Source organism: Bos grunniens, chromosome 11, assembly GCF_055505025.1.
Source record: "Bos grunniens cultivar Pamir isolate PY7600 chromosome 11, Bosgru_T2T1.0, whole genome shotgun sequence".
In the NCBI taxonomy this organism is placed as follows: Eukaryota; Metazoa; Chordata; class Mammalia; order Artiodactyla; family Bovidae; genus Bos; species Bos grunniens.
In genome coordinates this window covers 47,903,659-47,928,549 of record NC_141175.1, presented here as the reverse complement: position 1 = coordinate 47,928,549, position 24,891 = coordinate 47,903,659, and the positions used below count along the sequence as shown (strand labels likewise).

Sequence of the window (24,891 nt, the reverse complement as noted above, 5' to 3'; positions counted from 1 at the left end):
ATGGGAAAGGACTAAGCAATCATACACACCTTGTTAAATACTTGATTAAAAAAAAAAAATTAAGAGTGCTTGAATGTTTACTTGAATAACTGAATGAAAATTTGCTGTGTAAGAATCAGCTTCAAGCAGCTGATTGTATCATGTAATCATGTAATTTTCATAAGCGTAACATTAATTTATCCTGTTTGTATTTTACTTCTATTTGATGATTTATCAAAATGACAAAAATTAGGTTTCAAAAAAGCATACCTTTTTTCAGCTCGTACTTTCTTCCCACAATGAGAACAAGTATACATGTTGTCACCTTCTAAAGTATCTTTAATGGTAACTTCATCAAGAGATTCCTGTTTACACATTTAAGAGTTTCATATTATTATTTGCAACACGCAAAAAACACAAAAAGCATTCATTACAATTTGAACAGAATGCAGAGAGGAAATCAAAGTTTTTATTTTAAAAAATGAACTCTTAAATTTAGTAAAAAAAAAAAAAAAAAATGGACAAGGTGCTCTGAATCTTACTAAATATTTCTAAAACTCAACTATTTAAATTCTGATTAGGAAAAATCAGTTCTGTGGTCTACCTTTAATTCTTATTTGAGTAACATCGCAAGAAGAAAACAGATGAAAACATGAAAATTTTCTCTCAAAGTAACAAACAGAAGCCTGCTGTCTCTCTCTCTATATATAAATATGTGTGTGTGTGTATACACACAAACAGTTGAAAAACAGGAAAAAAATTTAAAAATATATACATTACTCACATAAATATTCTTCATATCAGCCACCTGGCACCTCACAGTATAAAACTCTTCAGCAGTCTGACTAACATGTTCACAATCCTAGTCAATCAATAGTCAAAAATTGGTAAATTCTCATAATAAGCTAAAACATACATAAAAATTTTCAAAAAGCAAAAATCAGGAAGAATACTTACCAAGGACACAACATTGTTTGTAATTACACCTCCAAACAAACTTTTGACAGTATTTTTCTTAAAAAAAAAACAAACAAAAACACAAAAGTCAGTAATTTAGAACCGTGCAAAATCTCTAAAAATTTCAAAGGAACTTGAACATTACAGTACTAACCAGTTCTGGAGACATTTCTTCAATTTTAGTAATCAGATCAGTAAAAAACTCTGTCATATCTTTCTGCTCCCCAGTGTTCAAAGGCTGCTTATCCATCGTGTATGTTTTACAGAAAGGTCTAGGATTATATGCCTTGCATTCACTCTCCTGTGAAAGAAAAGGGTGTAAGGAGGAGGATTATCAAACAATCAAATAAATGTACCTCTCAAATAACAATAAAAAAAGTATCACAAGGTTCTTGAATAAACAATAAAATAGGTAAATAAAATCTTTGTAAATCTACTAAGAAAGAACTAAAATACTCTATTTCATTTTTGTTTGATTCTCACTTTAGTATTCACGGACTTCCCTGATGACTCAGTGGTAAAGAATCCACCTGCAAAGCAGGAGACCTGGGTTGGGAAGATCCCCTGCAGGAGGGCATGGCAACCCACTCCAGTATTCTTGCCTGGGAAATCCCATGGACAGAGGAGCCTGGCAGGCTACTGTCCAAGGGGTCGTGAAGAGTCAGACACAACTGAGTGACTAAGCACAGCACATGGCATTTTGAGTTAAATAGTTCTGGTGCCAGAAGATGCTTAAAGTACCATAAGCTAAGAAATTTTCATTTTTTTTAAGTCTAGGAATTTCTAGGAAGGAATGTGGGATGCAGACTTGTATTATAAAGCATAAAATCAAAGCCTTTACAGGGTGAATAAACTTTCCTATCAACTGAACTTTGGTTTAGTAGTGGTTTAAAACAGCAGTAATACTCAAAGCCTGCATCTGTGACTCTTTGTAATTCAATAGAATTCTCCCACAGCAGAATAGAAATCAATAAACGTGACTTTAGCAAGCCTATCAACAATTGATGTTTGTCAAGAGAAAAAAAAAAAAAAAAGGAAGTATTTTCCTCTTGTACATCCCTATCACAGCACATATATCTTTGACCAAAAAGATAATGAATCAACAGAAGTTATCTTTTATTGTCTTATTTTCCTACAGCCCCCAAATTTGCTACCTAAAAGCTGTTTCTGATTTTTCAAGTTTCCACATCAATAATACAGCTCACTAATATTCAAAGAAATCAATTATGTAACTAATATCTGATGATTATTACTGTGTTACAAAGAATCAACCAGATGTCATGTGGCAGCTTTTTACCCCAGGTAATAAATTGTGAAATAATGATTTAAAAAAAAACAATAAAAAGCAGTAAAACTGCTTTGTCAGTTCAAATAGCATGTTCCAACTATCTTAAAAGATTGTAAGTGGAATCAAGGGATAACTAACAAATCTTTTAATTTTGTTTCAAAAATCTCATTTACTGAATTTTCATTAAATCTCAGAAGATGAAATACACAGGTATAAATAAAATAAGATCTTTCCTCAAAATTCTACTAAGTTAGACAAGTAACTTTCAATACAAGTACTTGTGTAACAAAATTATGGTGATAAGGAATACTCTGGAATTTGGTCACTCAGGGGACACTTTCTCAAGAAAACCAAGTTGATTCCTGAAAGATGAGAAAGGGAAGAAAATGGAGAAGAGTGTTAGTGGAGGAGGGCTATAGGCAGGAGGAGCAGGATAAATAACTGCACAAGCGAGGAAGCAAAAGGTGATGCACTTCTCTGGCTTGCAGTTACTACAGGGTGAGGCTGGATGTGGGCAGTGGTTGGGGGGATATAAAAAAGGAAGTTGAAGGGAAGGGGATACATGCCATCCTGGCTGGACCTGAACACCAAAACTAGTTTCATAATAAAGAACCACTGAGGAATTTTAACTAGGGGAGTAGTATTTTAAGATTTGCTATTTTTTAACGATTAATTTTATAGTTTTCTGGGTGGAAACTAAGAAAGACAAAGAAAAATCAGTCAGAAAATCCTAAGACTAAAGGGTGGGGGTGACCTTGCGATGAAAAATGGACTGGATATAAGAAATTCTTCAAAGGATAAATTAACAAAATACAGATGACTGAAATATGAAAGTTAAAATTCACTATGATAAAGAACATCAGCAACTGACAAAGTCAATTTGAAAAATCAGAGTATATAGTCAGGATAGGCCAATACACTCAAACTCCAATTAAAGTTTTTTTTGGTCAAAGGGTATATCTAACTAGTTTCCATATCTGATTCTCAAACATACCATTAAATAGGTAAACATTTTTTGAAGCTCCAGAAGAGTGGTCTTATGCTTCATATCTTCGGAATACTGTAAATTAAGAAAAAACCTTCCATTACAACATACTGGCGTTGATGGTAAATTAGATATTTTAGAAAAGAAAGCATTAAAATGTGCTCAACACTGTTTTCATTCTTTTAGGAAAAACACACAGTCTGTTTTCTTAACAATTTTAGCATTTTAAAAATTGAAGTATTTTGTTAATTATACAAACACAGCCATCATTATTATGTAAGGAAACTAAATAAAGAAATCTTAAAACTACTTTATTTATCAGTACTTATTTGGTTCAATGTTGATTTACAAGTTGGCAGTTTCGCAAGAACAGAAAACATCTTCTCCAGAAACAAATTCACACATTAAAAAATATACTCATCTAGTCATACCTTCATTTTTTTCTAGAACAGTAGATCCTTAACACTGCAGGGCAATTCTGGCCAATTTCTTTGAAAATCCTCTAAATATTCAAGTACATTAACTGAGATTTAGGATTCTGGCTATACTAATTTACTGGAGACTTGGTTCAGAACATCAGCCTTATAGGAGAGTCCCACATTCATCCCAGGCACTTGTTAGATATACTCTTATCTCATTAAAATTTTAAAATAACCAATAAAGTAGTTAATATTCTCTTTACAAATTATTACCTGTCATAATTTTGAAGAAGCAGATGAATCTTGAAGACATTATGCTAAGTGAAATAAGTCAGTCACATGCTAATATTGCATGATTCCACTTATGAGGTACTGAGAGTAGTCAAATTCATAGAGACAGAAGTAGAACAGTGGTTGCAAGGGATATGGGTGAAAAAAGAATGGGGAGCAAAGTATTTAATGGGTATTGAGTTTCACTTGGGATAGGTGAAAAAATTCTGGAGATTGATGTGTTAATGATTACAGTGTGAATATACCTAATACCACACAACTGTACACTTATAAATGGTTAATAGGATAAACTTTATACTGTGTATATTCAGCCACAATTAAAATACATGCAGTTTTCTTTAATCTTTCCGTGAAAATCTGAAAAGGAAATAAAAATGACATTTTCATGTAAATAATCAAGTGCTCATTTGACGAGAGCACGTTCCAAAATCATGTCAAATTTCTATTCTGTAAGAATTCCTTATGTAGAGACAAGTCTAAATTTAGTTTTTATCCAAAATTACCATTTCTGACATTCATTCAGTTAACACATGTGATTGTTCTTTCTGTTTCTACATACTAATTCCTGACAGTGCTAATGGCTAAAAGGTGATCGTTAATATGAAGAAGATAGACTATAAAGTGTCGTTAAGTCATCTCCTAAAAAGAAAATCACTGAAAACACGCTTCTTTAATAAGTGGTTCTATAAAGTTATACAAATGGGGACAACATAATTTAGTCACAAAACTTTACACATGCCTAATAAAATCAACTTCTAATTATAATCAGTTAGATGATAAAGACATCAATTTAACTAAAGCCAAAAAAAAAAAAGAAACCCATTTGAGTATATTGTAAATTTGGAGATTCTAAAGCACACCTTAAACATAGTAAGGATTCACTAAAGATATACAAAGAATTTCAATACTTTGTGGTGGGGGGTGGGGGTGGGAAAGCAAGGACATCAAGATGACATGTGGAAGAAAACAAAATATTCAAGTATATACAAAGTCTGCCAAAAACTTATAAAAGCAGTCCAGAAGGCAAACTAAAAAACAGCCCATGGCAAACAAAGAATGAAAACTACAAAGAACAAATTAACAAAAATAACATAAAGTAGAGCTTACTTAAATAAACTAGGCCACAATCAAATTTACCCTAAAATATTAAAAAATAACAAGTTCAGTGATTCTAATAATAATTTCCTACTTTGTTTTAGGCTTTATTATCTATGTAATTAAAATTTATATTTATTTTTACAGAAAATACCGTGTTCATTCAATACACTGAGTGTGTATATTCCACAACTGTATTTTCCTTTGCTAAACAAATTATACTGTGGTGTTTAGAATAATCAATTAAAATGTTAAAATAATTCAAATATATATGTTAGCTAGTAATATCCAATTTTGTCAATTTTATTTAAAATTATTTTCTCAAACAATATTTACTAAACTGAATCAGGATCTATCAACAAAGTTTTAAAATTCTGTTTTAAAGTTTTAACTTTCAAAGTACAGAAAACTGTACCTTAGCAGTGAAAACAGCCTGTCTTGCCTCAGGTATCATATAAAGTTGCTGAATAGTAGAAGCCAAGTAACAAGTAGCTCCGAGGTTAGTCAGGCCAACAAATCTACACTCAGCACGGACATCTTCATGAGGCCAGTAGTCCCATTTATAAGGTGCGTGAGCTGCTGAAAAAAGGAGGGAGAAAAAGACACCCCCCAAACAAACTATTAAACATAATGTATTCTGCTTTCACTATCAGCCACTATACCTGTTACTTATTTAATTCATATATATATTGCTTAGGTTTATATTACTCATTTAGTTCATATACATATTTACTTCACATACATAAAATATTTGGTACATTTTAAACACACAGTAAAATTAACTCATTCCTAAATATTCAAGACTATCAGAACTTGACTTTATTTGGCACTAAATTATTTAACCCAAAAATGCCAAAGTATTTCACATATCTCTGAAAAAGTTTATCACAACTGTTGCTTTAAATTCAAAAACCAATATTCCCTTTTTAACTTCATACATCCTAGCATCAATAGTTTACAATGTTAAAACGTATGAATGGTGAATTCTGTCTTTATTGTATGAATGGCAAATTCTGTCTTTAAATCATGCCCTCCAAAATCTTATTTCCATGAACAAAATTGACAAAGATTAAAGGAAAAGAAGAATGCTTACACTGCATGTGTTGTGCCATGACCCAGTTATGTATTAATCTGTAGTTTTCAACAGATCCCTTTACCATCTCCACTAACAAGTCATAAGCAGCAGCTCTTGAAGAATGTGATTTGCACTTTGGCTGTTGTCTATCTTTTAGACTAGGCAACAAAAACAGGAGATTGAAGATATCTCTTAAAAATTCCTGGGGGGGGGGGGGAGGAAAAGAAAGACCAAGTATATTATCCAAACTTGGAAATTAATGATATCCCAAATATAGTAAGTTCTATAGAGTAAACTGGACTATATGACAATCAAAAGTTTACGAAGACTGTTTTAAAACTTAAAAACATCACATACCATCATCTAAAAGTATTCCCAAACATCATTTCTCTTAGAGAAAAGTAAAATGGGAGAAGGCGCTCAACTTTACTTTTCTCTCCTTCCTAATATCTGATCGTTTAGAGTTCCAACGACAGTATATTGTATTCGACACCATTCAGTGATCAAACATTTTAACCTAGGACTCACTACTTTCTATCTTGACTTTCTCTGTATTTACTTAAGTTTCTCCTTATTTCACTCTAATAATTATAGTAGTAGTAGCAACAGCAGCAACTCACTTATAATGTGCACTTACAAGTGCCAGATACTATTCACAGGCCTCAAAACAAACAAAACACAAAAAAGGTTAACAATCTTGCCCAGCATCAGACCTAGAAGGTGCTGCAGTCAGGAACTACAACATCAGGCTCTTAACTTCAGTAACAGTGAAGTTCAAACTGAGGTGCAAGGCTTAACCATGTAAAATACACCCTATAGGTGTTTTTCCCTAATCTGCCTGAGAAAGGGTCACTTTTCCCCACCAGTTCTTTAATTGGTCCTTTCCTACTATTACAAAGAAAGTCATCTCCCTCACCCATCTTAAGTAGTACAATGGTATACTGTTCTGGGGTATAAAACCTCCTGGAGTACTGTGTAGAAAAGAGGTAATATTGTTAAGACTGAGACTGCTATCCTTAGAAAAGGCTGCATTTTAAGTTTGGCTCTTGGTTGTTGTCTGAACACTTGAACGCTCAACAGTTCCCTCCTCTGTTATAAAACTTTGCTGAAGTGATATAAGTGGCCCACTATGGCTATCTGTATTTGGTTTGTGAAGAATACTTGCTTTTCATCTGAATTTCAGTAACTGCGGTCCGTTATACAGGTATTATGTGCCTACATGACCCAACCCCGGATAAAACCCCTGAACTGCTTGGCTAAAGAGAGCATCCCAGGCAGACAGCACCTCAATGTCACAATCATTGCTGGGGGAATTAAGCACATTCCCATGCAACTCCTCTGGGAGGTGACTCTTGGAAGGGCATACCTGGTTTCCACCACATCTGGCCCCAGACTTTTTCTTGGCTGAATAAAAGTTTTTGTCATGAATACAATTACATGATGAGTCCTTTGAGTCCTTCTAGTGAATCACCAAATCTGGGAGTGGTCTTGGGACCCTCTGATACAGGTACCAAATGAAGGACAATTTAGAATATTTTCCCATTAATGATCTCACCTCCTCCATCTCACTGCTGTCAAACAGAATACAGTGCATAGTTCCTGACTTGGCAAAGAAAAGTAAGTTTGGCTAAGAAATATGGAAGGTGAACAGAGGCTTATTTTATATAGCTGATAAACTGACAGTAAGGTTATGTCTCATCTATTCTATAATTGAAAAGGAGAAGACCATCTTGGAGACACAGAGCAGCATGTTCACATGAACTGGAAAATATACGTCATTCACTCAAACAGAAATAGAATTGGCTAGTAACTAGTTTAACAATGAACTATCTTTGATAGTTTAAATATAGAAACTAAAAAAAATAAATATTCATAGCTTCAAAGTTTTGACAAAATATACTTAAGGCCTCTGATAAAAGTATTTTAATTAAAATATTAGGTTTGGTAAAACCATGCTGAAATGAACAATACTTTTATTTTCCTCACTCTGAGTTTGCCAGGAAAGCAGGTGACCTTAAGTTAAAGAGTAACATATATATTAACATGTGTTAGTAGCTCAGTCATGTCTGACTCTTTGTGACTCCATGGACTGTAGCCCATCAGGCTTCTCAGTCCATGGAATACTCCAGGCAAGAATACTGGAGTAGGTTGTCATTCCCTTCTCCAGTGATCTTCCCAACCCAGGTATCATACCTGCATCTCCTGCATTGCAAGCACAATCTTTACCATCTAAAGCCAAGAAGGAAGCCCATATTAACAGTAGGAATGGAAGGAGTTTTAACAATGCTTTTGAATTCTTTGAATTTCTTCTGAATTATGTGTCAAAGATTATACTCCTTTTGACCTATTTAGATCAAAAATTATAATGTACCATTATAACAGTACACCCATACCAGTATACTTCACAGAAAGAAGAATCTCAAAAATTATAATATACCATTGTAACGGTACAGCGATTTTGGTATACTTCACAGAAAGAAGAATCTCAAACAGATACCTGAGAGAACAGGTCTGAGTGTGATGTTTGACATGTAATTTAGAAGAAATTCAAAGAATTAAATAACATTGTTAAAACTCCTTCCATTCCTACTGTAAACAATATGTAAACAAGGTTTCTTACAATTTATATCTCTAGAAAAATAAAGTAGGAAGAGAAAATTTGCAAACAATAAATTAACTTAGGTGGCCTGCAACAAATTCATATACACAAATCCTTCCTCTTCATAAACAGCTAATTAGAAAACAAAATTGAACAAAGAGTCCATTGCCCAAGGTAAGAGAAACCCAAGAAAGACGGTAGGTGTTGCAAGAGGGCATCAAGGGCAGACACACTGAAACCATACTCACAGAAAACTAGTCAATCTAATCACACTAGGGCCATAGTCTTGTCTAACTCAATGAAACTAAGCCATTCCCGTGGCGCAACCCAAGATGGGCGGGTCATGGTGGAGAGATCTGACAGAATGTGGTCCACTGGAGAAGGGAATGGCAAACCACTTCAGTATTCTTGCCTTGAGAACCCCATGAACAGTATGTTCATGGGACAAAATGATAGGATACTGAAAGAGGAACTCCCCAGGTCAGTAGGGGCCCAATATGCTACTGGAGATCAGTGGAGAAATAACTCCAGAAAGAATGAAGGGATGGAGCCAAAGCAAAAACAATATCCAGCTGTGGATGTGACTGGTGATAGAAGCAAGGTCCGATGCTGTAAAGAGCACTATTGCATAGGAACCTGGAATGTTAGGTCCATGAATCAAGGCAAATTGGAAGTGGTCAAACAAGAGATGGCAAGAGTAAATGTCGACAGTCTAGGGATCAGCGACCTCAAATGGACTGGAATGGGTGAATTTAACTCAGATGACCATTATATCTACTACTGCGGGCAGGAATCCCTTAGAAGAAATGGAGTAGCCATCATGGTCAACAAAAGAGTCCAAAATGCAGTACTTGCATGCAATCTCAAAAACAACAGAATGATCTCTGTTCGTTTCCAAGGCAAACCACTCCATATCACGGTAATCCAAGTCTATGCCCCAACCAGTAACGCTGAAGAAGCTGAAGTTCAATGGTTCTATGAAGACCTACAAGACCTTTTAGAACTAACACCCAAAAAAGATATCCTTTTCATTGTAGGGGACTGAAATGCGAAAGTAGGAAGTCAAGAAACACCTGGAGTAAAGGGAAATTGGCCTTGGAATACGGAATGAAGCAGGGCAAAGACTAATAAGAGTTTTGCCAAGAGAATGCACTGGTCATAGCAAACACCCTCTTCCAACAACACAACAGAAGACTCTACACATGGACATCACCAGATGGTCAACACCGAAATCAGACTGATTATGTTCTTTGCAGCCAAAGATGGAGAAGCTCTATACACTCAGCAAAAACAAGACCAGGAGCTGACTGTGGCTCAGATCATGAACTCCTTATTACCAGATTCAGACTTAAATTGAGGGGAAAACCACTAGACCATTCAGGTATGACCTAAATCAAATCCCTTATGATTATACAGTGGAAGTGAGAAATAGATTTAAGGGCCTAGACTTGATTGATAGAGTGCCTGATGAATTATGGAATGAGGTTCATGACACTGTACAGGAGACAGGGATCAAGACCATCCCCATGGAAAAGAAATGCAAAAAAGCAAAATGGCTGTCTGAGGAGGCCTTCCAAATAGCTGTGAAAAGAAGAGAAGCGAAAAGCAAAGGAGAAAAGGAAAGATATAAGCATCTGAATGCAGAGTTCCAAAGAATAGCAAGAAGAGATAAGAAAGCCTTCCTCAGCGATCAGTGCAAAGCTATAGAGGAAAACAAGAGAATGGGAAAGACTAGAGATCTCTTCAAGAAAATTAGAGATACCAAGGGAACATTTCATGCAAAGATGGGCTCAATAAAGGACAGAAATGGTATGGACCTAACAGAAGCAGAAGATATTAAGAAGAGGTGGCAAGAATACACAGAGAACTATACAAAAAAGATCTTCACGACCCAGATAATCACGATGATGTGATCACTGACCTACAGCCAAACATCCTGGAATGTGAAGTCAAGTGGGCCTTAGAAAGCATCACTAGGAACAAAGCTAGTGGAGGTGATGGAATTCCAGTTGAGCTATTTCAAATCCTGAAAGATGATGCTGTGAAAGTGCTGCACTCAACACGCCAGCAAATTTGGAAAACTCAGCAGTGGCCACAGGATTGGAAAAGGTCAGTTTGCATTCCAATCCCAAAGAAAGGCAATGCCAAAGAATGCTCAAACGACCGCACAATTGCACTCATCTCACACGCTAGTAAAGTAATGCTCAAAATTCTCCAAGCCAGGTTTCAGCAATATGTGAACCATGAACTTCCTGATGTTCAAGCTGGTTTTAGAAAAGGCAGAGGAACCAGAGATCAAATTGCCAACATCCGCTGGATCATGGAAAAAGCAAGAGAGTTCCAGAAAAACATCTATTTCTGCTTTACTGACAATGCCAAAGCCTTTGACTGTGTGGGATCACAGTAAACTGTGGAAAATTCTTCAAGAGATGGGAATACCAGACCACCTGACCTGCCTCTTGAGAAATCTGTATGCAGGTCAGGAGCAACAGAACTGGACATGGAACAACAGACTGGTTCCAACTGGAAAAGGAGTACGTCAAGGCTATATATTGTCACCCTGCTTATTTAACTTCTATGCAGAGTACATCATGAGAAACGCTGGACTGAAAGAAGCACAAGCTGGAATCAAGATGCCGGGAGAAATACCAATAACCTCAGATAGGCAGATGACACCACCCTTATGGCAGAAAGTGAAGAGGAACTAAAAAGCCTCTTGATGAAAGTGAAAGTGGAGAGTGACAAAGTTGGCTTAAAGCTCAACATTCAGAAAACGAAGATCATGGCATCCGGTCCCATCACTTCATGGGAAATGGATGGGAAAACAGTGGAAGCAGTGTCAGACTTTATTTTGGGGGGCTCCAAAATCATTGCAGATTATGACTGCAGCCATGAAATTAAAAGACGCTTACTCCGTGGAAGGAAAGTTATGACCAACCTAGATAGCATATTCAAAAGCAGAGACATTACTTTGCCAACAAAGGTCCGTCTAGTCAAGGCTATGGTTTTTCCTGTGGTCATGTATGGATGTGAGAGTTGGACTGTGAAGAAGGCTGAACACTGAAGAATTGATGCTTTTGAACTGTGGTGTTGGAGAAGACTCTTGAGAGTCCCTTGGACTGCAAGGAGATCTAACCAGTCCATTCTGAAGGAGATCAGCCCGGGGATTTCTTTGGAAGGAATGATGCTAAAGCTGAAACTCCAGTACTTTGGCCACCTCATGCAAAGAGCTGACTCACTGGCAAAGACTCTGATGCTGGGAGGGATTGGGGACAGGAGGAGAAGGGGACAACAAAGGATGAGGTGACTGGATGGCATCACTGACTCGATGGACGTGAGTCTGAGTGAACTCCGGGAGTTGGTGATGGACAGGGAGGCCTGGCGTGCTGCGATTCATGGGGTCACAAAGAGTCGGACACGACTCAGCAACTGAACTGAACTGAAGAAAGAAAACTCCTAAGAAGAATCTTAATTAAAAATTCCTGAAATTCAAATTCTAAATGACATTAACTTGGGTAACACAAGAAGACTGGTCTTCATAAATAAGAAGACAAATATTGCTCTTGTACAGGCAATTTAATATAATTTTAATATTTTTCTATATCAAGCCATAAATTTAACACAACCCCAATTTGAAAAGTATCAGTATTTTAATTTTTGAAAGAATGAGACACACTGATTCTAAAGTTCGTTGTGGAAAAATAAACAACCAAGACAATTCTGAAAAGGACTAATAATGAAGATGGACAATCTCCAGAAGACATTTAACTGAAAAGTGTAACTCTGCTTAATTAGAATACAATACTGGAGAATGAACAGATCCATAGATCGAAACAGAAAGACCAGAAACATCCCCAAATATACAGGGCACCTTCCTACATACAAAAATTCTACAAATTATCAAGAAATGGACCACATACATACATACATAAAAGGAAAATGAGGATAGGATTTGAGCAACTCGGAGAAAAAATAATACAAGTAAATGGCTTTAAAACACATGAAAACAAGTATGAATATACAATGGAACAAATATACAAAGATGTTCACTGCAGTTGTTTTTTTTTTTTAAACAAATATAGACAACATCAATGTCAATAAAAATTAAAGAATTTCTCTTTTGATGTATTCAAGTTTTTAATGTATTTTCTCCCTCTTTTTGGATTCATTTTAAATGATGAACACAAATCACAGAACCGTATTTACATAATATATACCTTTGTGTTTAATACAGCCACAGAAAGTCCTGGAAGGCCATTACCAAAACATCACTTGAAATTAAAATATATAAGAATCTTACCTTTATCAGCACTACCTAAAAATTCCTTTTTCTTTAAAATGATGTTTTGCTTTATAATGATACATTATCAGATCAATTAATATATTTACACTTTGGAATAAAAACTACATATTGCTTTAAATATAACATAAGACTTCCACCAAGCAAGACTATAAATAAGTCAAGTTATTCCCAGTGAGACTAACAGAAAAATTTTAAAAGATCCAGGAGAAAACCCACAAAACAGGGCTTTGTGCAATAGGGGTAACAGCACAGATTTAAGTCAAGTCAGACTATCACTTTAAGTTTATCTTAAGAATCCCTTAGCCCATGTTCATGGCGGACAATCTTCCATTCTGTTGGTTATTCCTGTTTCCTAAGATGATCAGTAACCTCAGGAAAGCAATACTCCAAACCATAACTTAATTTCCTTAATGAAACATGGACAAAGTGCCAGTGACAGTAAATAACACAATCTAAAGAGAAATTAGACATTTGTTGGTATAGAGCTATTAGGTGTTATCAAACAGTCAATTATAGAATTTGTGTCAAATGGGCCTTTAAGGTGTGAATCAATAAGTACTCCACAATGACTACATTAATTCCATGTGCTATTAATTCAAAATATTCAATTCTATAAAAATCTATTAAGTATAGATGGCCTCTTTATATTCAGTCACAGTAATTAAAACTTGTTCTGCATTCTAAAAACAAGGCTAAGATTTATATTTCTAGGATTCATCTTATTCAAAGTTCACTGTTCCTACCAGTAATAAAGTTCTGATAAACTTTATATTTGTATGTTTAAGGAGATTTAACATATCCACATATAAGGAAACAATATTAAAAAGCTTAGTTTTATTTCATATAAATACTTGGATGTGTTATTACCAACCTGTCCTTCCCTTGAAAATTTAAAGGGTGGTTTGTGTTTAATAACACTTGTTGCAAGCCTTAGGAGTCCTGTAAGCCCATCATCTTCTATATTACCATCTTGATGATCGAGGATCTCCCTGCTACAAAAACCACAAGCAAAACAAGATAGGTCATGCAGTTACTTCCTTTATCTTTATGCAACAAAACTGTCAATTTCACATCAAGTTTTACCTTCGAATACAGTCAGCCAAATGCCGTGCCAAAGCATCCAGGTCGAGCAGTGTTGTCTTAATACAAAAAGAAAATACAAAATTCAAATACAGATTTTTACATTTAGTATTTCAGTATTTACTAAAACAAAACAAAAAAATCCTTACTTTTAAGTAACAAGAATTCTTCATTAACATGCCAATTAAATTATAAATATTTAACTACTCTTTACTTATACATAATATCAATAAAATTATAGTTGTAAACACACCATTAATAGTCCTTCAAAAAAAAAATCAATGAATTGTTGGCAATAAATTATGACAGCCATAGCAATTTATTAATGAGAAAACACTAGGTCTGATTTATTTTTTAACAATTTTACTGAGATATAATTCACATACTATACAATTCACCAAGGTTTGCTTCTAATAGCACCTTTTGAAATAAACTTAAATGGACAGTTCACTTCAGAAATCTTTATTCTCATTATAACCGAGCAACAAAATTAAAACAGATTTCATAAAACAGAATCTAATTTAAGAGGATTCACAGTACAGTGGTTAGGACTCCACGCTTTCAGTGCAGAGGGTGTGGGTTCAGTCCCTGACTGGGGCCATAAAATCTTGAAAGCCATGTGGCACGGCTATAAACAAAAAAGAAGATTCTCAAAGAAACTTAGATAACCAAGAAGGAAAATTACTTTTGACTACCAAGCAAGAAATAACAGATTCCTACTTTAAATAGGCGACCATAGGTTTTAAAAAAAAATTCTATGTCTATCTGGCGTTAGTATTTTATGGACAATGTCAAATACATTAAAATATGCTCTAGGGGGAGGAAGACCTGGAAGCGGTCATCAAAAGCAGTAAGATAAGTAAATACTAGTAATATACAACATGATAAATATCATTAACATTGCTATATGTTATATAAAGTTGTTGAAAGAGTAAAGTGCTCATTACAAGGAAATAAAATCTCTTTCCATTTCTTTAATTTTATATCAGTATGAGATGATAATCTTCAACTATGCTTATTGTGGTAATCATTTCATGATGTATATAAGTCATTATGCTGTATACTTTAAACTTACACAGTGCTGTATGCCAATTATAACTCAGTAAAACTGAAAGAAAAAATTAAAACAGGTTCAATATTGATTTTTAAATTTCTCAAATGTAAAATAGAATAAGAATTCAGATGTAAACTGTTCCTTAAAAGTAGAAAGCTCAAACGTTAAAGGACTTTTAAAATACATAGTGTATATATTGGACTTTGATTGAAATACATGAAAAAAATTGACAGAAAAGGTTTCCTAAATATTTAAATTTAAATTTTTCAAGTGTTTCTCACTTTTCTGTGAGATCAAGTAGATTTATTTTAGCTTACTAAATTTATAAAAAGGAAAAAAAAAGTTTTTATGTGGCCAAGCTTTTCTTCGAAATGGACTTGTTTTAAATGACTTTGTTAGACAGGAGTATCATTGTAGTCTCATATAACAAAATTAAAAGATCAGAAAACTGACAGTACTCTTTAGCTTAAAAGTGATTTCTATTAACTTCAACTTTACTTTATATACTCAAAATCTACTTACTATTACAGAAATCTGTATATTTAAGGTCTAAATTTCACACTCCAAATAAGATTTTATACCCACAGATCTTACTCCGAAGACACAGGAAACTAAGTACCAAGTAAAGACATTTCAACTAAGGTCAAAATAAAAGGAAGGAATGAGAGCAAAACACAAAGGTACAAATGAAGTAGAAAAACTATGACATTTTCAACTCATTACAGACTGATAAAAATGCCCTTAAGGATAAGGACTTACAAAATTCACAAAGATACATGTACATAATTCATCTCTATTAACAAGTTAATGTAAAATTTTCTGAACATACCTGACTAGCATCCTTTATATGTATGTTGTCAACTAATTTGCACAACAACCAAAAATATTCTTTACATCCAGGTTTTAACATTGGTTCTTCTTCATAATCATCTATCTATCAAAAAAAATTTAAACTTTGTAAAAATAGTTTAAAAGGGGAAAATGAACTTAAAATTATATTTTAAAATCTTTTAGGGTTTATTAAAAAAATTAAATCCTTACAAACTAAACAGTATTCAAAATTTAACCAAAAAATTCTGAAGAAGACACTCCTGGTTTCTTTAAAATTAAAACTACTATGTACATAAGTGAATGATGAGAAGTTTGAGGAAAACATTACTCTCAAATTACTTATAAACTACTTGGAAAAGATATGAATAATGTATAATACTAAATAGTGTAGTGTCAACTAAAAATTCAATGACAATGTGAAAACACAAGAAACCTACAGAAAATGAGTATATATAAATCTACCCACATGTAATGGTCTATTATAGTTTTCAAATCTGAAAAATAAAGAACATTACATTTCTTACACAGTCAATGACAGTAAATATGGAGAAGAAAAATCCTACAATGCATCATATTTCTAGAGATTAGTACAATTTACTTATTAATGGGCCCTGAATTTATTATGTGGGAGAAGGGGTTTACAAGGCTAGCAATGAATAAAGTTGAAAATTCTAAGTATCACAAAGATAAAACAACTGTGATTGAGTAAGGAGAGAGCTACATTTATGATGTTTCTATCATTCAACTTATCAACACAAGGCTCAAAACTTATAAAGACAAATGTTATTTCCAAAACAGAATACCCATGAGATCCCACAGAGCTGAAACCAAAGCACATAGAATCTATCCTTAAAGTGTAACATGGACACAATACGTCACAATGCTATTACTTTAAGAACTATATAACTATCATCCTCCTGGTGAAAACTATAAATAGTAAACAGGTATTCAAAATGACTTGCAAGAATAATATAATGATAAACGTGGGGCAAATGAAAATGCAGAAATAGAAACTGCTGTTGAACACAGTAAAATCTTACTCTGATAGGTTTGAGTGCTTGAGCATCTGGAAGGAACTTCAACAATGTTGAGGCAGCCAGTAGCAGAAAAGAGCGATTGATTGAGTCTCCTCCATCCAGCCCTGATAGAGATAACTTATAAAGACCATTGCAAGACTCATGACGGACTGCAGTCTAAATGAAAAAGCAAGTTCCAAAGATAATCTGAGTCAGTGATAAGAAATTAATCTTAACGTTGCTAGAAATAATATGTTAGATGGCTTCTTTAATAACATATTTTAAAACACAATGTCCTGATCACATACTCAGGCATGTAAATAATACATGATCAAATGAAGTACCCCAAAGTATATACAGCAATATGTAAAAACATTTTGGAAATTCCCAAATACGGCCATAAAAAAAAAAACTAAATAAATACAAGAACAGACAAATACAAAAAGGATTGAGAAGAGATTATTCATAATAATTTACATGATTAAGTAACAAGAAAAATATTTTCAGAACTAGAAGCAACTTAGGAAGTATTTAAACCAAAATATATTACAGATTTTAGAATCTTGTTCAAATGTTAGAATAGTTACCTGGGACAGAGCCAGAACAAGAACACATATGCATTCAATACAAAGCTAATAATTCTAGAAAATGTTCTCTAAAAAAGATGTGAATATCGTGGCTAAGTGTACTAATAAGTGTTTCTACTACTTCATTTAGGATATGGTGTGAGTAACATCAAGATATGATTGGTGAAAATTATACTGACTTCAGTGTCAACAATGAAACAAAAGGAGTATATATAACTTATTGTCGGTCTCTCTTGCATCTAAGGATACTCTCAACTAGATAAAGCAAAATAAATTTCTCTAAAATATAAATTACAATAATAAAGGCTCAAATCTTTCTAAACCCTCAGAAAACAAAAAACCCCAAAGAAACCACTCTGTAAACAAATACTACAAAAAGAAGAAAAACATGAATGCTACACAGTAACATTCACGCTGAAGTGTACATAGTTCAAAATACTCTAGATCTTAAAGGATTAGTAAGTACTTTCCAGGATATATTTATGGAATCACATTCATTTGTTTCCATTAGCTCTTTTTATTATCAGTGCTAATAATATGAAAAAATATGAAGAGTACTGCTAATCTTCAAACTTTAGCTTACCTCAGGAATAAGGAGAGTCAATTTCTTTAGCCAATCTTGTAAATGATCACTATCAGCAAGGCTAGATTTCACTAAAGAACAGCAATGAGCCCAACTCACCAAGAGCCACATAGAATAATGTGAAACTAAAGAAAAATTGGAAAAAAGTTACTATAAAAATTATTATAAGGGCTTGTACTATAAAGAAAACAAAATGTTCATTATTAAAGAAAGGTATTATACGTAAATGTTTCCAGCCATCCAAATCTTTAGTTTCCAGCCATCCAAATCTTTATCTATTAAAAATCAACTTTGTGGAACCCTTACCTTCATGTCTAGACCTGTGATCAGATTGAGCTTTCAAAACTCTGTAAAGTAAAAACATACCACCAGGAATAGTTAAATTCAGCAATGAATTAAAAAATAACTCTATTTCTTACTATATTTATCATTTAACTTTCCCAAAAGATAATAGGTTTTTATGAAAGATACTAATTTATTTTTCCATGGTCTTCATTTTTTGTTTAAAGAATCACTGGCAAAATCTTACTATAACAAACACTAAATGACTTCATATTTAATAAATAAAATCTGAGTGAATCCCATATTGACTTAAGTGCACTCTCACAGTGCCTAAAAATTTGGTTACTGAAGTGACATGCATTACAAACAGAAAGGTTATAATGGTTTAGAATCTAAATATAAGACTTCTAAAAGGAAAAAAATCATACACTGGCATAAAATGACCTTTTTTTTTGTATGGGTAAGTTCAATTTTCACTGGGAATAGTTAAAAGTAAATTACTGAAAAGTAGAGAAAAATAACTAATTTAATTCTATATTGCTTCAGTTCTATTTTTTCCCCATGATACTTTTAGTAACTTCAGTGGAAAATGTATTACACCTCAATCTAAAGAAAACTAAACAGTAAAAATTTTCAGTTTAATAACACCATTACACAGGAATTTAGGTTCACCTTACAAATAAATTGCTGTTTTTTTTTTCTTAAGAAAAGCACAGATCTCTAGATACCTACTTTGTTATAATTAAATTTTTATAATTAAAAAACACCTTTGAAAATTTCAAAATCTATATAACTGATTTAAGTAAAAGGTACTGAAAAGTTAAAACTTGTAAGTCAAGATCTGGTCATATTTCATGTTTAACTTTTATCATATTGGCTTAATATATTTAACTTTACCAAGAGCAACCTACTCATGCACCTTTTAAATCTGCGGCATTTGAAGATTTTTGGTAACAGACAGTAAGTTTTTTCTAACTACCTTAATTGATATAAACCTCCCAGCACCATATAAACTGAAGGTGGGAAGTATATAGAATGTATGTTAGAGGACAGGGAGAAAAAGTTAATAATTATTTATCTGGAGGAGAGTAACTGGTAGTTGGTACAGAAAATCTATTTTCCTCATACAAACCAAGGTCAAGTTACTGCACTTTCTTTGTTTCCCCACATTATCCATTCCTAAGTTTTATAACTAATAGGTGAAGTGCCTGACACTAATAATGGTGAGCAAAATCAGATAAAGTACATACAAAACTATACTGTCAGTGAGGTAAAGCAAGTATTAATCAAGTAATACAAATTCAATAGAGACAAACACTAAAGAAAGACAAACTAAAAAAGAAATAATCTTAAAATAATCATGCTACTTATATTCAACCACTGCTTATGAAGGTGACTTTTAAAAGCATCTAAAAAGAAACAACTAGCTATTAGCCATAAATAAGCACTTTGAAACATGTTTACATGAACTCTGTAAATCATCTGAGTAACAACGGCAAGCTTAAGCCCAACATAATACCTAGAGAAAACAGTACTTGAAAATATTTCTACATACTTTAATGTATCATTTAAGGTATTTAAGGTATTATTTAAGGTTATTTAAGGTTATTTATTTAAGGTATACAGAGTCAGGTCTTTATGTATTAGCAAATATCATTTATACACTATTAAAATTTTGTACATTATTTTTTAAAAATCGCCAATGTAGCCCAAATAAATTGGATCATATGACAGGTTTAAACTATATTCTTAAATAAATATTTCCAGCTTTATCTACTGAGAGCCCAGAAGAAAGTTAACATTAGGAGCCATGAGTATCCATATTTCACTGGTTCCACGCCAACAACTAGGGCTTCCTAAACACTGATTCCAGAACTAAGGCATATAAGCAAAGTGAACAGTAATAGTAATGAATTATCTTGCATTAAAAAATCCAACTTGATACTAAATAAAAGGAAGAGAAAGCTCTTCCTCACAATAAAATGTCAACTAATAAACATAAAATGAATGGCTGAGTTAGAAAATCACTAGTTTGCAAACACTGTACTGATACTTAATTCAGGCAAGATTCATCATCACTGTAATCCATAGGGTAGTTTTAATTAGAAAAATCAGAAACTTCACTGTAGAGAAATCTGGATGAAACCAGACTGACTGATCAAAATCACTAATAATAAGACAAACTGCTATCACTGGGATGTATTGGGAAAGATATGCTACTTAAGGAGTATTCCTGCTAAAAGGTATAGTCTGAATTTAATTGTAAGGAACAATCAGGAAAACCTAAACCAAAAGGTGTTATAAAAGAACTGTCCTGGGATGCTCAAAAATGTCTGTTCCATGAAAGAAAGGATAAGAAATATCCCCTATTACAGGAAATGGAAGAAATATGACTATTAAACATAGTATGTTATCCTGGATGAGGAAAAAATTGCTATAAAGAATATTAATGGGGAAATTTGAATATGGATAAGATGTTAGATAATATTATATCAATGTTGAATTGTATTTCACTATAGTGGTCAGGAAACTGTCCTGGGTCTTAGGAAACACATCAAACTATTTATGGGTAAGTGACCATATGTCTAAACTCTTACAGAATTTAGGATAACCTGTAAATAAACGTGTGCACAGGGACACCCACAGAAAATGCTATAAAAACTTGCAAAACGTTGGTAACAATATGCAAGTCTTAATGAATGATATGAAAGTGCACTAAAATACCCTAACCATTTATCTATTAGATTTCAAGTTTTTCCAGATTAAAATTTTTAAACACTGTATTCTTACTATACATACATACATAATATAAAAACATCATACCTAGGAGCCAGATTATCATATGTATAAGCAACAGACATAAGTCGCTGAATCAAACTGGTTCCTTGGACAAGAACAAGAAATACCTTTAAAATAAAAACATTTTAAAAAAAATCTGTAAGTACACTAAAGCACAAAACTGCATTTTAAACAGACTCCATATTACTTTGATTTTTATTTATAAAAATATAAGGAATACTCTAAAAATGGTTATTGGAAAATACTACAAAAGTATTAAATACTAGAAAAACAGATTTTCATAAACAAACCTAAGAATAACAACTTTAAAAAGAAAATAATAAAAATTTAGAAAATACACAGGCAAATCCTCTCTATTTGGTCCACAGATTATCTATTTGGCCCACAAATTATCTGCATGTCACCCAACAGTGCAAGAAAAATTATACATTATACATGCCAGTGATTTTGGGGGGCAGTAGATGAAGTAACATTTTTCACTTGAAATAAAACTATAGTTAACCAAGCTTGGAATCCAGATTTAAAATCCTGAGGTTCAACATTAGTTGACTTATTTTCAAGCTGTATGACTCTAATACTAAATTTCTCAGTTCTTAATCTATATAATAGAAAAAATATTTGCTAACTTAATAAAGAATTATTAAATTCCTTCTGCAGGCCCAAACTCATTCTGGCCACTAAACTCTAAAAAGCACTGTTCCTATCCTGGGGAAGTTAGTCCATGTAGCAGATAACATACAAAGCATTGCAGGAGCTTCCCTGGTGGCTCAGTGGAGAAGAGTTTGACCACCAATACAGGAGACACAGGCTTGATCCCTGATCTGGGAGGGTCCCACATGCCATGGAACTAAGCCCATAAGCCACAACTATTGAGCCCACATTCTAGAGCCTAGGAGCTGCAACTACTGAGCCCATATGCCACAACTACTGAAGCCTGCGTGCCCTACAGCCTGTGCTGCACAACAAGGGAGGCATCGGCAATGACAAGCCTGCACACTGCAACTAAAGAGTAGCTCCTGCTTGCTACAGCTAGAGAAAAGCCCTTGCAGCAACAAAGACACAGAGCAGACAAAAATACAGTACTTAAAAAAAAAAAAAAAAAAAAGGCACTGCAACACAAGTATATGCAATGTGCCAAATGATCAACAGAAGAGAGCAGCAACTAAAGCTGTCCCGGACAAAATAAGGAGAGCTTTAAGAAAAACTATATTTAAGTTTGGAGGCTAATGGATACATGTATATGTATCGCTGAGTCCCTTTCCGGTTTCCCTGACTCATCACAATATTGTTGATTGGCTTTATCCCAGTACAAAATAAAAAGTTTAAAAAAAAAAAGACAAGCTATACTTAGGCTGGAATTTGAAAGTTAAATTTGGAATCTGAAACTTCCAAAAGGCTACTGAAGGATAATAAATGAAATATTGCATGACAATAAATTAGTAAAGGAATTAGTGTTTCTTTCTATTAGATGACTTTGTCTCGAGAAAAAGAGTAACAAAAATTTCCCCTCAAATAGCTTAGATTTACATACTATGCTCTAATTATTAATGATAAACAAAGGAAAAAATATATCATATGCTCTTTTTCTAAACTAGAACTATAATATTGGCATATGCATAGAAAAAAATATGCACATAAAAAGAGAATCCATGGTAATGACCTGTGACTCTGGGGAAGGTTCATTTGTATATTCTTTTTTGCCACATCACAGTTTGCAGGATCTTAGCTCCCTGACCAGGGACGGAACCTGAGTCCTCAGCAGTGAAAGTGCAGAGTCCTAACCACTGAGCAGTTAGGGAATTTCCTCAATTGTACATTCTAAGTATTTTTAGTAATTATGTACTTAAACAAATTTTTTTTAGCCAATTATTTAAAAATCCCATATATGAGTATATGTATTTTATTTTTCTATCAGTAACAACTCATTGCTCTGAAGTTTCTTGAACAGGTATGAGGTAAGCTGCTGTCCTCAAATGATTACAATTTAAGGAACAGACCGAGTAAAAACTTATCTTCAACCTTCCCCGGTTCAGTTCACTGACAGAAACAGTGGAAGGGCAAATATTTGATTGTATGAACAACAGAATCCACAGTCAGAAAGATTTAATTTTATTGCTGGATGTGCTGGTTATCGTGCCACTTTTGTTCAGCTCCAAACCCACCATACTGTGAACTTGCTCTGCCATTATAATGGCTGGTAAATTTCTCCTCAGCCAGCTGGCTTTCTTTTAAGTTTGTCAACCTGGGATACTTGAGAGATACCTTACGTGCTTTTTCTTGTTTGTTTTGTATTGGGGTTTTTTTCTTGGTTGTGCCATGCAGCTTGTGGGATCTTAGTTCCTGACCAAGGATCAAACCTGGGCCCCTGGGTGGTAAAAGCATGAAGCTCTAACCACTGAACCACCAGGGAATTCTTGTTTTTTTTGTTAACACTGTTCCAAAAGTATTTTAACCAGATGAGGAAACTGATTTCAGAATCAGTAACAGAATGACTTCCTCAGAGGCCTAAACTCCAGTTCAGCAAGATCCCATCTATAGGCTTCTCACTTCTGGTAGTTATAATCTTTTACATATATTCCTCAAAAATATGTGAAATTGCCTGCATTACCTTAACATTCCCTTTTTAAATTATAGCCCTTCAAAACATGGGATTCTCTGATGGCTCAATGAAAAAGAATCCACCCGCCAATGCAGAAGTCACGGGTTCAATTCCTATGTCGCGAAGATCCCCTGGAGAGGGAAATGGAACCCACTCTAGTATTCTTGTCTGGGAAAAATCCCAGATGGGGGCTACAGTCCAGGGAGTCACAAAAGAATCGGACACAACTTAGTAACTAAACAACTCTGAAATATACGAATAAAATTAGTTCTCAATTTTAAATCTACTCTGTTGGAATACCTAGTGTAGTTTGTTTTTCTGAATGGATCCTCCATTCAGCATAAAAATTATTGAGACCAACTAATCAACTCAACTCTACAGTTAGATAACATATAGAATGGCATAAAATTCAATCTGCAATTTGGATGATGAACTGAAAAGTTTTACTCCTTCATAATTGCTACTGCTTTAAAATAAATGAAGGCATAACTTCTGCTGTGAGGTCATACTGTGGTGATTTAGGATAGCATTTCATAGATATCAGTGTTGTTCATTTTGTAAAATCAAACAAATTCTCTTAAAAGACAAGTGTTTTACTACAGTTTAATGGTAACGTTTCTACTTTACCTCTGTTAATCTTGGTATATGAAGACCCTTAGCATGATCACCAGCAGCCTTTCTTGATTTGCCAGGCCATGTTCTTTTCCTATGGCTTTCTGCTATACCAGACCAGGCAAAGACATCATGATAAGCTAAATCCAAATCAGATGGATCTACTGCAAACTGGCATATTAACTTCAGCAAGCAAGCAAGACAGTCTAGCTGCCACTGTGGATAAGAAGAAAATGTTATTTACCTAATTTCCATTAATTTCACATGGCCACCATAAAAACTGAAATTAAAGACTAGAAAATGAAAATAATTATAGCTAGTACTTAATCCATGAGGTAATGAAATTTTTCCTGTTCATGTATTACGGTTAATAACAACCCAATCTTACAAAAATAGACACTAGATAACTAAAATGTGTATTCGATGAAATGAAAACGATACTTGTATTTCTATCATG

The 24,891-nt window shown here is 33.8% G+C and overlaps 1 protein-coding gene across 22 annotated transcripts in view; it reads right to left on the bottom strand.

Moving 5' to 3' along the window:
* The window catches only part of USP34 (ubiquitin specific peptidase 34), a 242,438-nt gene that overhangs the window by 54,757 nt on the left and 162,790 nt on the right, over positions 1-24,891 (bottom strand). For all 22 annotated transcript variants that reach the window (XR_015136757.1, XR_015136758.1, XM_086326450.1 and 19 more), the window contains 15 exons: positions 24,450-24,650; positions 21,248-21,330; positions 18,449-18,489; positions 18,143-18,267; positions 16,997-17,149; positions 15,955-16,059; positions 14,075-14,130; positions 13,863-13,983; positions 6,108-6,291; positions 5,430-5,590; positions 3,219-3,284; positions 1,091-1,237; positions 937-993; positions 764-841; positions 250-344 (listed from right to left, as the gene is read on the bottom strand). Coding sequence is in view for 20 of the 22 variants with exons in the window: in XM_086326450.1 (XP_086182576.1) it covers positions 250-344; positions 764-841; positions 937-993; positions 1,091-1,237; positions 3,219-3,284; positions 5,430-5,590; positions 6,108-6,291; positions 13,863-13,983; positions 14,075-14,130; positions 15,955-16,059; positions 16,997-17,149; positions 18,143-18,267; positions 18,449-18,489; positions 21,248-21,330; positions 24,450-24,650 (1,673 nt within the window). In the remaining 2 variants the exon portion in view is untranslated. The remainder of the gene's footprint in view (positions 1-249; positions 345-763; positions 842-936; positions 994-1,090; positions 1,238-3,218; positions 3,285-5,429; positions 5,591-6,107; positions 6,292-13,862; positions 13,984-14,074; positions 14,131-15,954; positions 16,060-16,996; positions 17,150-18,142; positions 18,268-18,448; positions 18,490-21,247; positions 21,331-24,449; positions 24,651-24,891) is intronic.